This window comes from Danio rerio, chromosome 13 (assembly GCF_049306965.1).
Source record: "Danio rerio strain Tuebingen ecotype United States chromosome 13, GRCz12tu, whole genome shotgun sequence".
Lineage (NCBI taxonomy): Eukaryota > Metazoa > Chordata > Actinopteri > Cypriniformes > Danionidae > Danio > Danio rerio.
In genome coordinates this window covers 36,261,953-36,275,097 of record NC_133188.1, presented here as the reverse complement: position 1 = coordinate 36,275,097, position 13,145 = coordinate 36,261,953, and the positions used below count along the sequence as shown (strand labels likewise).

Below are 13,145 nucleotides of genomic sequence, written 5' to 3'. Positions count from 1 at the left end.
TTATTTTTTGCAAAAACCTCTAAATCCACCTATTGGAACAAGACAATGTAATTAGCTGAAAAATCACTAAAGATGTAATTAGAAATTATTTTACCAAACATAAAACACATTACACAAACCACCGGAAATTTAAAATGTATAGATCTGTCAAGTAAGTGGCGGTTCATTCCACTGTGATAAACCAGTGACTAAGCAGAAGAAAAATGAATGAATGAAATCTGTCAAGTAAGTGCATTAATCAATAACATTAAAACTGACATCAATCTTAAATCTTTATCTTTTTAAAAATAGCTTAAACTCGCAAATAAAACACAAGATAGGCCTACTGGGCAAAAAGGGGATGTCTCTTAGATAATTTTAGAAGCTGTCAGTCATTCATTTGCAACGTACTTAAGGTTTTATTCTCTTGTTTATCCTCATAGCATCCACATGGGATAAAAGAACCACATCTTAACTTTGTCTTTCGTGAAACACAGTTGCCGTTTAATGTATATCAAATCGGACTCATTCAAAGTAGCTTCTCTGTGCAAAAAAACGTTATGAATGCATGTTACACCTTCGACTGCACATTGTGTTTTTTTTAATAATGCACAGTTTTGAAGTAAGGAAAACATATGATTCGATTCACGCCTTCTGAGGCTTTTGCTGTCAAAGGCAAGTGCCGTTTAGTGGCTTTTGCTACCAAACTGTTATATCTTAATGCGCTTAAACTGGGATTTGGTTGATTTGAAGCAAATCTATTTGTTGATCGTATACTACGTGCCTAAAGCATTCGCTCGGTTATCTCATTTTTGCGAATGCTTTAGGCGTTTAGCAGGTTTTGCATCTGATCTCTCTCTCTCTCTATCTGTCTTTCTGTCTCTCTGTCTGTCTGTCTGTCTGTCTGTCTATCTATCTGTCTAGATGGTATATATCAAATGGCTGTTAGAAAGCTACTGATTGACTTTACAGGTTGCATTTTTGTTCATCCTTTCTTCTAATGTCTTTCCTCCTCTGTGTATTTGGCCAATAGGAGAAGAGCAATAACCAAATTGACATGACCTATAAGCTGAAGATGTTGCAGCAGGGTTTGGAGCAGGAGGAGGCAGCACACAAGGCCACTAAAGCTCGACTCGCTGACAAAAACATGATCAGCGAGTCCATCGAAGGAGCCAAATCTGAAGCTGTAAAGGGTATGGGAGTTTGAGGTCAAAGATGTCTTGAAACATACATTTTAAATGCAGTGTTATCTATTAAAACAGCAGCTTCACCCTCATTGAAGTTAACAGAAGCTGCAGCGTTTTTAATTTTAAGAAGTGGGCATGACAGTGTAGTCAGCTTTGAATGCACTGGTGTATATCTTGATTTAGCATGAAAAAGAGAGTTTTCTAAATGAACAGGACTGTTTAACGTGTTTGTCTGTGTGTTCACTCAGAGCTGGAGCAAAAGCTGCAGGAGGAACGTTCCTCTAAACAGCGTGTGGAGAACAGGGTGTTAGAACTGGAGAAGAAGAACTCCATGCTCGACTGTGACTATAAACAATCGCTCCAAAAACTAGAGGAACTGCGGCGACACAAGGAGAGACTCACAGAAGAGGTGTGTGAGGGGTGGAAATGTGTTTTTGGCACTCCACTCCAGTGTGTTGATTGAGTTTTAAGTTGGCAAGATAACTCTTTCTGGCTTTTACATACAGTGTACACTTTTATTAGACCACCTGTCAGAAGAGAAAACACACATAGTTTAGAAATTTATCAATAAAATCATTTATTAAGCAAATAACAAGCTGGAACAACTAAATAATCACAATTAGTTGGTTTCAGTTGTATATTTCCAAAAAAAAACTAAGAATGCATTATGATTTGTTCATATTTTTTTTGTGTCCTCGTGAGAAATGTTTTACCATGTGATATTATATGGGAAAGAAATCGCTTTTTGCCCCATCACAATATCAGAAATCTTCAAACCACTACAGCTCTTTTTTTTGGTACGTAGTTTTTGTTTATAGACCTTCTCATGGTTCTTCTCCGTCTTTCTATAGGTGAAGAATCTGAACCTGAAGATTGAACAAGAGGTTCAGAAACGCACTTTGACTCAGAATGACCTGAAGGTTCAGAACCAGCAGCTCAGCACCCTGAGAACATCAGAGAAACAGCTCAAACAGGAGATCAACCACATTCTAGAAATTAAACGCAGCCTGGAAAAACAAAACATGGAACTGCGCAAGTATGCAGCAAGCTTTGATATCAGCTCATTTAGTATTTGTTACTCGCTTATATATGATTCTTAAAGGGATGGATCACACAAAAATGAAAGTTCTTTACTCGCTCTTCACTTGTTTTAAACCTTTATTCTTTTGAAAACTAAACAAGATATTTTGAAGAATGTTGAAAACTAGTAACCATTTATTTCCATATAAGGAAAAACAAATACTATGGAAATAAATGTTATTGGTTTTCAGCTTTCATCAAAATATCTTGTTTTGCGTTCAACAGAAAAAAAGAAACTCAAAGTTTTTAAACCACATGAGGGTGAGTAAATGGCGAGTTAAGTTTCACTTAGGAGGACAATTTCAACTTTTAAAATTTTTTTTTTTACTTTGAGTGAAATTTCCCTTTAATCAACCTGTGGTTCTGTTTATGCAAAAATAATTAATTATTCATACATAAACTAATTGTCAACGTGTCTTTCTAGGGAACGTCAGGATTCTGATGGGCAGATGAAGGAACTGCAGGATCAGTTGGAAGCAGAGCAGTATTTCTCTGTAAGAAGTGTGAATTCTTTCTCTTAGGGAAAATAAACAGATACTTCTTAAGAAGTCTTAAGGCCAAAATACAGTAAACCTCTATTTTTACTCATTCCCAAGGGTCTCTATACAGGTTATCTCATTTCACTAAGAATTTACACATGCACTTTGAATTTTTCAATTTATCCAAAAGATGTCAATGAGGAACCAGGCTCCTATTTCACAGAAAAAAATGTGTCCCACTTTATTAGAAGTGGCGTTAATTACTATGTACTTACATGAAAAAATAAGTGCAATGTGATCATTGTGTTAATATCATATTGCACAACACTTCTGGTGCTCTTGAAGTGTGATACATGTAAGGTTAGGGACAGGTCTCGCGGTATGGGTAGGTTTAAAATTCTGTTAAGGTAACGAATGGGTCAACCGTGTAATTCTGAATGTAATTAAATGATTTAATTAAAAATATTTTAGCAAGCATAGCATTTGGATGTAAACAATAATCTAGTTAAGATGAAAGAAACAGTAGATATCCACATTGATGAGCAATTGTGTAAAGGAGACAAATATATGTCTGCAACTCTCCTTTAAAAGCATTTTAAGAGAAAAAGCACACACTGGATGAGAATGAATCTGTCTAGTGCACAAGTATTGAGCGCTGCTGTTCATGCATGCTAGCAGATAATTGTAAAATGTTGTGTGCTGAGGTGTTTGTGTAACTAGTGCAAAAACAAATACCCTGTGTGTGTGGACTTTACAATTCTTTTTGTATGTATGTGTGTAGACGCTGTATAAGACACAAGTGCGAGAGCTGAAGGAGGAGTGTGAGGAGAAAAATAAACTTTATAAAGACGTGCAGCAGAATCTACAGGAGCTGCAGGAGGAAAGGTGAGATTTAATTCCAATAAAAATACTATGCAAATTGCAATTTTACTGGATTATTCAAACTTTTGTATCTAATTTGTTGAATTTGGATCAAAATTAAACCTTTAAATCGTTTTAATTTTTTATCTTAGGTTTTATTAATTGCTGTTTATGTCTTTTAATTGTTTTAGTTTTATTATAATATCAATAAAGTGATATTTATAAAATATTTGATCTGATTTGCCATGAAAAAGGCAAATAGGCTGACATGGCCATACATTTAAAAATCTATTGCATCTAATTTGCAGCTAAATTAATTTTAATTAATTTTTTTTTCTTTTTTAATTTAACAATGTTGGTTTAATACCTATGTGCCGTTTATGTCTCTGTTTCTCAGGGATTCACTTGCGGCCCAGTTGGAGATCACACTAACCAAAGCAGACTCTGAGCAGCTGGCACGCTCTATTGCGGAGGAGCAGTATTCAGACCTAGAGAAAGAGAAGATCATGAAGGAGCTGGAGATCAAGGAGATGATGGCCAGACACCGACAGGAGCTCGCTGAGAAAGACACCACCATCAGCTCCGTGAGTTTATTCGTGACTTTTGCTGCAGTCTTAAAGAACTTGAATGGCATTGCTGTTAACTGCATTGTCTATTTTACAGTTAGAGGAAGCCAATCGCACATTGACCAGTGATGTGGCAAACCTGGCCAATGAGAAGGAAGAATTCAACAACAAGCTGAAGGAGGCAGAGGACTGTGAGTTAGCATAGTCTTACCTCAATTTCCAATAAATATTTGTTCTTACTGAATAACTAAATAAAGAGTCTGCCTAATACAAAATAATAACTAGATATTATAGCAATGCATAGTCTATGAGTATTTTGTGTAAACCAGATACTGGGTTATTTAGGTTATCAAATGTAAAGGGTTATCATAATATAAGTATAAAGACAATTTTATGAATTGTTTCTGTTTTCAGAGTTATGTTCATTTACAGATTTATGTTCAGTTGGTTTTCTCACTTTTAGTTTTTGTCTTGTTTCCAGTCCAAATGTCAAAATATTCAGTATAGTTTCACTTTCAGAAATAATAAATCAAAATTAGGTTTGTTTCTCTATAAAACAAGATAAATAATCTGCCAATGGGGTAAGGAAAATAATCTTTATTTTCTTTAAAAATATTTTACTTACACCATTGGTTGATTATTTTTCTTTGTTTTAAGGAAAACTTTATTTGTGTGGAAAATGCTTATTGATTTAAGATTTCAAAATAAAACAAAACTTTAGGTCTTAAAGTCCTAAATTCACAGAAATATTGTTTTGTTTTAAATCATTTTGAACAGGTTTTAATAAAAAAGTATATACAACTAGAGCTTTCTTGTTTTGACACATTAAAATATCTGGTTTATAAAAAAAGACACTTTTTTATTTCAATTCCATTGGACCAACCAGGCCATTACAATAAATCCTTAGTATTTAGCCTTGTAGAAGTCTAAAATCTCATTCATAAAGGTCTTAAAAGGGTCTTAAAATGTCTTAAATTTGACTTGATGAAACCTGAAGAAACCCTGATAAAATGTGCTGCATTTTCTCACAACCAAACAAATGATGAAACCGCCTGCACTTTCTCCAACACTAGCAAATAGAATGGAATACAATGGAAATGTTTCAAGAGGAACCTAAAACGAGATGGACACTGCTGCAAAACTGTGCCGTGACTAGTGCTCAGTGTAGTTGTTGGTGATCCTTCCTGATTTGCTTGTCTTTTGCATTTTATTAGCCTAAATAACCATAACCTAAATAGCTGGGTCCATCACCTTTTAGGGTCTACTTGAAACATTTCCGTTGTGTTCCGTTCTATTTGCAAGTGTTGTGAGAAAATGCAGCACGTTTTCTTAATTTATTTGCATCGTGAGGATTTGCAACAAACCATTGAAGATTGTTTCTTAATTTGCTGGTGTTTTTTTTATAATTGCATGTGCTTTCTTAAACTGCAGCACGTTTAGCTCTCTCGGCCACCGTAGCATTAAACTATTTACAGCTTAAACACAATCAATGACCTGTCGATTTACCATCAGAAGAAAACTCTGGCAGGTTTTACAGTGGCTAAAGGTTTGTGTCTTTGTGAATACAGATCTCATTTTTACAATTTTTATTTTTCAGACCTGCAGAATCTGAAGAATGAAGAGCAATCCATCACTCAGGTCAAGCTAGCGCTGGAGAAACAACTGCAGTCAGAGAGAACCCTCAAAACACAGGTGAAAACCACAACAGTTTCTCTACAGCACATCTGACTCCAAACTGAGCTTGATTTATTTGCTCAGTCACGCATTTTCTTCCTCGTTTTGTCAGGCGGTGAACAAGCTGGCAGAGATCATGAACAGAAAGGAGGTCAGAGGTGGTGGCAGCCGCCGTGGAAATGATACAGACGTGAGGAGGAAGGAGAAAGAAAACAGGAAGCTGCAGCTGGAGCTTCGTTCAGAAAGAGAGAAGCTCAACAGCACAATCATCAAATACCAGAGAGAGATCAACGACATACAAGCGGTAGGAAAGCTAATCAGAGTCTGAATGACATTGAAGACTTGTTTCCCTGCTCAGATTGATCTCAAATGGCCAATAGTCTCTTGCAAATCAATTACAACCTTTCACATGGCAAGTTGTTATGCTGATGTCTTAAGCTTTTTGTGGTTGTTGTTGCTGCTGCTACTTGTGTGTTTGTTGAGCCTGGGAGAGAAATAATAACCACCTAAAACATAATATACAGTAGTCAACATTTGAAGTGGATCAACACCTTTCTTCAAAGTTGTCCTAAAACTAATGAATAATGCAGAATGAGATCATACTAACAAACAGTTAATATCTTAATAATAGCCAGGTAATAAGCCAGCAGTTAATAGTTATTAATAATGATTAATAATTAGTAAACCACTTGGTTAATGGGCATTTAAGCATTGTATGTTCTGTCTTCATAATTATTATGTACTTGTATGAGAAAATAAGTACAATGTGCTTCTTGTGTTCATATTATTTCTGGTGTTCACAACACTGCTTGTGCTCTTGAAATGGGATATGGGTAAGGTTAGGGACAGGTCTCAGGGTATGGGTTGGTATAAGATTCTGTTAAGGTAATGGATGGGTCAGCAGACCATTTTTGGTCATAATATAGGTATTATTTGTGTAAGCCCACGTATATATACACACACTAAAAAAAGATGCTTTCCTTTTTTTTTTTTATAAAGCTTATGTATTTTTACTATCATTAATCAATTTTTATAGGGATTTTTTATTATTATTTTATTTATGTCAGCTATTTGTTTCTCCTCTGATTACATTAATTATATTTGTTTTATGTCAGGAGTGCCCAAACTTTTTCATATAAAGGGCCAAAAACTGAATATCATTATGAGCCCTGGGCCGAAGGTAAATACCAAAGTATTACTGCTCAATAAAGTAAAGGGGAACACTTAAACAACACAATGTAACTCCAAGTGTGTTCCCTTTATTTTTTGAGCAGTATATATTACATTAAAGTTACTGATTCATTTCATATAAAATAAATTAAAAAATTACTTTAAATTGTATTAACTTATGCAGTCTTCTTCTTCTTCTTCTTCTTCCTGTATGGTTGCGGGGTCGGCTCTTTGGAACAAGTCCTCCCTTTAGACTTTGTCCATATGATAACAACTTTTTTACACATTCCGGCCGACCTGTCGTCTGTCGCCACTTATACACTCATACACTATGGACAATTTAGCTTACCCAATTCACCTGTAGCATGTCTTTGGACTTTGGGGAAAACCGGAGCACCCTGAGGAAACCCATGCAAACGCAGGGAGAACATGCAAACTCCTCACAGAAATGCCAACTGAGCCGAGGTTCGAACCAGCAACCTTCTTGCTGTGAGGCGACAGCACTACCTACTGCGCCACTGCAATCAAACATAAATTATTGCAATAAAACATAACAGTTGAGTTCAATGCTGAATACACTAGTCAAGTAGAATCTTTGCCTTGATACGCTCACGAAAGTCTCTGCATTGTCCTCTATCCGTCAGGTGACAGTATGTACATTTAAACCAAATCTGATTAATTTACAATATTTAATTGAAATGCTTAATTTCAGTCAGCTTTTAACAATAAAAAGTTGCATTAGATTTGAAATGACATTCTCAGATGGGAAGGTGGGTTAAATCAATGGTTACTATGGGCCAACTTTGGCCCCCAGGCCCTAGTTTGGGCAGCTCTGCTCCATTTAAAAGTATTAATTTCAGAAATATTGTTGACTGAAGCATCCCTATAAATAATGCTTCAGCATATGATAAAATGAAGGCTTCAAATTGACTCCATGACTAGTATTTCTATCAGCTGACTGTACTTTCACAAAATTGACGAACTCCCCAAAAATCCAGATCTGACCACGCTTTTATTCTTACTGTGGTTATTGCATTGTATTTACCATATTATGTTGTTATTATAAATGTAAAACTATGTTGTCAAACGTATCTGAAAACTGATCAATGAAGCTACCACTGTTTATTTCTTTCAGCAACTGTTGGATGAGTCTCAGGTGCGCATTGAGCTTCAGATGGCTCTGGACAGTAAAGACAGTGATATTGAGCAGCTGCGGAGTCTGCTGAACTCACTCAACGTTCAGTCGCTGGACTCGGCCAGTATGAGCAGCGGTCCAGACATGGACACAGATGAGTCTTTGCTTGGTACGATTACAAACCTCTGCTCTTTCTGATTTGCTCTGTACTCTTTCAAGCATTCTGTTCACTTTGCTCTTTGTGCTCTTTTCCACGTCATTCCACGACACACTCTCTTCTTCCTTCTTAGTTTTGGTCTGGTTTTCAGTTCAACTTTCGGTCTTTCACCCTTTACTTCAGGTGACCTGCATGGTGTTCAGTGCATGAGTTTACACCTCTTAAAACTTGACTGGACCTCATGCTTTACCATGACAGGTGAGTTTCATAAAGCGGTTTTATAATTCAGATCTTCCTCTGTTTGATGTGCAGAGATCAGATTGGAGGGTTGGCTGTCTTTACCTGTCAGAAACAACACCAAACGCTTTGGATGGGAAAGAAAGGTATGTTTTTATACATACATGTTGTTGTTGTTTTTAAAGTGAGCATTTGGCTAACATATAAATAGATTGTATACTGTTAAATAGAACAGTACCTGAGCATGATGTCACAATTAGCCAATAGTTTAAGTAACCAGTGCTTTGTTGTTTCCAAATTAATCAGAATGAAACAATTGCAACAAAATATATAATTATAATATAAGAAACAAAAAAATGGTGTTTAATTGTTTAATGCTAAATGTAATTTTGAATAATTGAAACCAATCTATGACAAACATTTTTGTTAAGTAATGACACCGCATGCTTATTCTGCATCTCTCCTCATAATGCAGCATTCAGTGAGTCTTTTGATCTTTCTTTTATCTCTAGTATGTTGTGGTGAGCAGCAAGAAGATCCTCTTTTACAACAGCGAACAGGACAAAGAGCACTCCAACCCGTACATGGTGTTGGACATAGAGTGAGTCACCCATCTCACAACAAACACACAAACTTAGTCATTTGCTAAAAAAAAAGAGTCTCCACATGTCCTGAAAACAATTTTCTAGTCCTGGAAAAACAATGGAAAAAGTCACGGGAAAACTCCTGTTGTAATGGATTTTTTTTATTTTTATCATCATTTAAATGTTTTTGTTCCATGAAGAACAGTGTGTGTTTGGTCTATTAGTAACAGAAAGTGCTTTGTTCAGAGTTTCTGAGTTTGCAAACAAATTATTTTTAAATCCATACAAGGGATCTGCTTGACAAACTACAGAATGAATGATGGAATTGACCTGAGAAAGAATTTTTTAATATTTTATATATATATATATATATATATATATATATATATATATATATATATATATATATATATATATATATATATATATATATATATATATTTATATATATATATATATATATATAATATTAAAAAAAAAAAATATATATATATATATATATATATATATATATATATAAATATATATATATATATATTTTTTATAATGTAAAAGCTTCTTGCATCGCCATGGGTTTTTTAAGAAATATATAGACATTCAGCATAAACCTGTTTTACACAATTCTGAGCGATATTGAAGTCCAAATAAGATGCTTCTTTGATATACAGCAGATCATACATTTATTATGGTAACACTTTACAATAAGGTTCATTAGTTAATGAATTTACTAACATGAACTAATCATGAACAACACATGTACAGCATTTATTAATCATAATTGAACATTTACTAATGCATTATTAACATCCAAGTCCATGCTTGTTAACATTAGTTAATGCACCATGAGTTAACATGAACTAACAATGAACAACTGTAATATCATTAACTAACGTTAACTAACATGAACAAATACAGTAGTAAATGCATTGTTCATTGTTTGTTCATCTTAGTAAATGCATTAATTAACATTAACTAATGAACCTTATTGTAAAGTGTGACCTTTATTATTTATCTTAAATAACTGGCCAGTTTGAATTACAGTTGAAATACAGTAAGTAGCACTTGTATACAACTTCACAGAAGGACCTTTTGCAGATTTTCTAACACTTCACTAAGCAGAAAATGCATTTCCTAACTTCCTTTTTCTCAATTTCTATTACCAAACAAAAGTAGTTTCTAAAAAAAAAAAGCAGAACATTTCTTAGCAATACACACTAGTGTATTAGTGTAAAAAATATATTACTTTAGCGAATCTGTGACTCTTAATTTTTTTTTATTTTTAAAATTCCCATCTAACAAATTTGAAAATGCCTGGAAATTGATCACTGAAAAAGTGGGAACACTAAAGAAGTTGCCTTTTTAACTCCCTCAATTCATCTTGATTCATCTGTTATTCCCTCAACAGTAAACTTTTCCATGTGCGCTCTGTAACCCAGACGGATGTTTATCGCGCTGACGCCAAAGAAATCCCCAGAATATTCCAGGTATAACAACAAACCGCAGAAAGTACAGACAATATGTCGGTGTGCTTTTAGGCTTGTAGACATTTCATAACATATACCATAACATACAACATAACATACGATATAAGCAAATGTCTCACGACTAGTCACTGCTTTCCTCAGATTTTGTATGCTAACGAGGGCGAGAGCAAGAAAGAGCAGGAACTGGAGCCTCTTCCAGGTGACAAGTCAAGCTACATTTGCCATAAGGGTCACGAGTTCATCCCCACCCTCTATCACTTCCCCACCAACTGTGAAGCCTGTACCAAACCCCTGTGGAACATGTTTAAGCCACCGCCTGCCCTCGAATGCAGACGATGCCACATCAAGTGCCACAAAGACCACATGGATAAGAAGGAGGAAGTCATCGCGCCCTGCAGAGGTGAGGACAAGAGCTGTGCTTACTCCACTCATGGCCAGTCATTTTATACAGGGTATCTGCAGGGTCCTAAAATGTCTTAAATCTCAAAAGCTAAATTTTAGGTCTTAAAAAGTCTTAAATCTAATGAAATATTGTGTTGTTGATCTTAAATCTTTTTTTTAACAGGTCTTTATTTTCCTTTGTTCATGTATAGCGTTCTAATCTGGCTATTAACACTCATACAATCACTGACAATCCCAATCTCAATAAAACTTTTTATTTAAAAATAGATATATTTACTATCATGTTTTAATTACTTTTTTTACAGTAACATTTGGTTAAATGTTCTCCATTTATTTACTGCTGAGGATACTGACCTGACCTATATTTGCTATTAAGTTATTATTGTATTATTCAATGAATTAAATGTAATTATTTTTTCATTGGGCAAGTGAAAATCTTCTCCAACTGGGGAAAAAGTCTTAAATTTAACTTGGTGAAACCTGCAGAAACTCTGTTTACAGTTAAAGGGAGAGTTCACCTAAGAATAATAATTTTGTTACCATTTACAGTACTCGCACCCTTCATCTTCCAAACCTGGTTGCATTTCTGTTGAACATGAAGGAGATTGTAGGAAAAGTCTGACTTCCATAGTATTTGTTTTTGTTTTTACTGCTGCTTTTTTCCAACATTCCTCAAAATATCTTGTTTTGTGTTCAACAGAGGAAAGAAATTCATAAAAATGTCCTCTCAAAACTTATATTTTAGCAGATGAGATTACATGGAGGCTTTTATTTTCTTACAAACAAGGGCAACAACAGCAAACAAACAAATCTGGGAACAGTTTGTAAAATCAACACTCACCAAGCATCAAATGTAAGCTGGTGAGATAAGAAACTTAGCCAGAAGCTTAATAATAATACTGACATTGATAGAGAATGGTTTCCAGTAGGGATGTCCCGTTAGAGATTTTGCCCACAAGTCTGAGTCATTTGATGTTGAGTTTCTATCGATACCCAAACCTGATCAGATACTTCTATAATACATAAAATAGAATAAAGAAGAGCGAAAAAACAGATCCAATATATTCCTTATATTTTATTTAATTCACCTTATTTTAACATTCAAAAGCTCTGTTAACAAACAGAGCACTTCTGTGAGGTAGCTTGAATAATCAAGTAATTACTAACAATAATTCTTCACTTTTGGATTTTAGTGCGACAGTAAATAAATTAAAAAAAATGTAATAGAAAAACAACTAGTTGCTTAAAATACCCAGCAGGCAATCCCAAATTTACATATCAAAGTTTGCTGTGGCAATGTTGTCATCATCCACTTTATAATACCTCCAGACCGCAGACATGTGCTTTCCGCTTCAAGCTGCTTCCGTGTTCTACCTTGCCAGCATTTAACCAGTAGCGTCTCTGCAACAAAGTGATTTCAAGCTGCACGCGTTGCTGTTTCTGTGAGTCAAGGAAGGGGTCTAATTCTGTGCCACCTCATGTGTGTTAAACCATAATGAGAAAAAATATATATGCAAATATGTTTGAGTCCTGATCGGGACATAAAAATCGTCGGGAGTCTGAAACTGCATGATCGGGCCCGATTTCTGATCACGTAATCGGATCTGGACATCCCCAGTATCCAGGACGGTATGTTCAGATTGAGAACTTGCAGAAAAAAAGGCATTTTATAGAAATCTGCATAATGTTCTTTTTTTTATTTATTTATTTATTTTCATTTTACATGCGCATTTCATGATAACAGTGTTTTCAGTGGCTCCGTTTAGAGGGAATGATATTTCACACACACTCTATCTCTGCCATTTATTTCAGTCATTTATTATCTGGATCTGAGAATGCAAAATGAGTCAAACATACTGTGAACTTTACAGTTTCATGACTGGTCATTTTTGTCAAGTGCTTTTAGCAAAAGAAGCTAAATGACAGATTTAGGCTGTCTGTGAATATTTTCAAATATACCTATACAGAATATTAGAAGAAAATATCCAAGTAGAAATTAATCCTGTTACTTGGCAAAATGTAGTGTTAAATTGCCAAAAAAAACTAAAATGACTAAATTATTTATAAAAATTTTAATCATACAAAGTCATGGAATAGTTGTTAAGCTGAAAATTATGAATGTTCCTAAATACAAAACTTTCATTCATTCA

At 34.7% G+C, this 13,145-nt stretch overlaps 1 protein-coding gene across 6 annotated transcripts in view; it reads left to right on the top strand.

Annotated features, from left to right (window-relative positions):
- Positions 1-13,145, top strand: part of rock2a (rho-associated, coiled-coil containing protein kinase 2a) — an 84,429-nt gene that overhangs the window by 63,614 nt on the left and 7,670 nt on the right. For 5 of the 6 annotated variants that reach the window (XM_073919311.1, XM_073919313.1, NM_174863.3 and 2 more), the window contains 14 exons: positions 1,013-1,172; positions 1,415-1,575; positions 2,018-2,202; positions 2,671-2,740; positions 3,507-3,610; positions 3,984-4,170; positions 4,250-4,343; positions 5,750-5,844; positions 5,939-6,130; positions 8,132-8,300; positions 8,601-8,671; positions 9,038-9,126; positions 10,515-10,593; positions 10,735-10,993. In XM_073919311.1, the coding sequence (XP_073775412.1) occupies positions 1,013-1,172; positions 1,415-1,575; positions 2,018-2,202; positions 2,671-2,740; positions 3,507-3,610; positions 3,984-4,170; positions 4,250-4,343; positions 5,750-5,844; positions 5,939-6,130; positions 8,132-8,300; positions 8,601-8,671; positions 9,038-9,126; positions 10,515-10,593; positions 10,735-10,993 (1,915 nt within the window). Of the gene's footprint in view, positions 1-1,012; positions 1,173-1,414; positions 1,576-2,017; positions 2,203-2,670; positions 2,741-3,506; positions 3,611-3,983; positions 4,171-4,249; positions 4,344-5,749; positions 5,845-5,938; positions 6,131-8,131; positions 8,301-8,421; positions 8,672-9,037; positions 9,127-10,514; positions 10,594-10,734; positions 10,994-13,145 lie in introns of all 6 variants that reach the window. The other variant, XR_012388428.1, reaches the window with a different exon arrangement.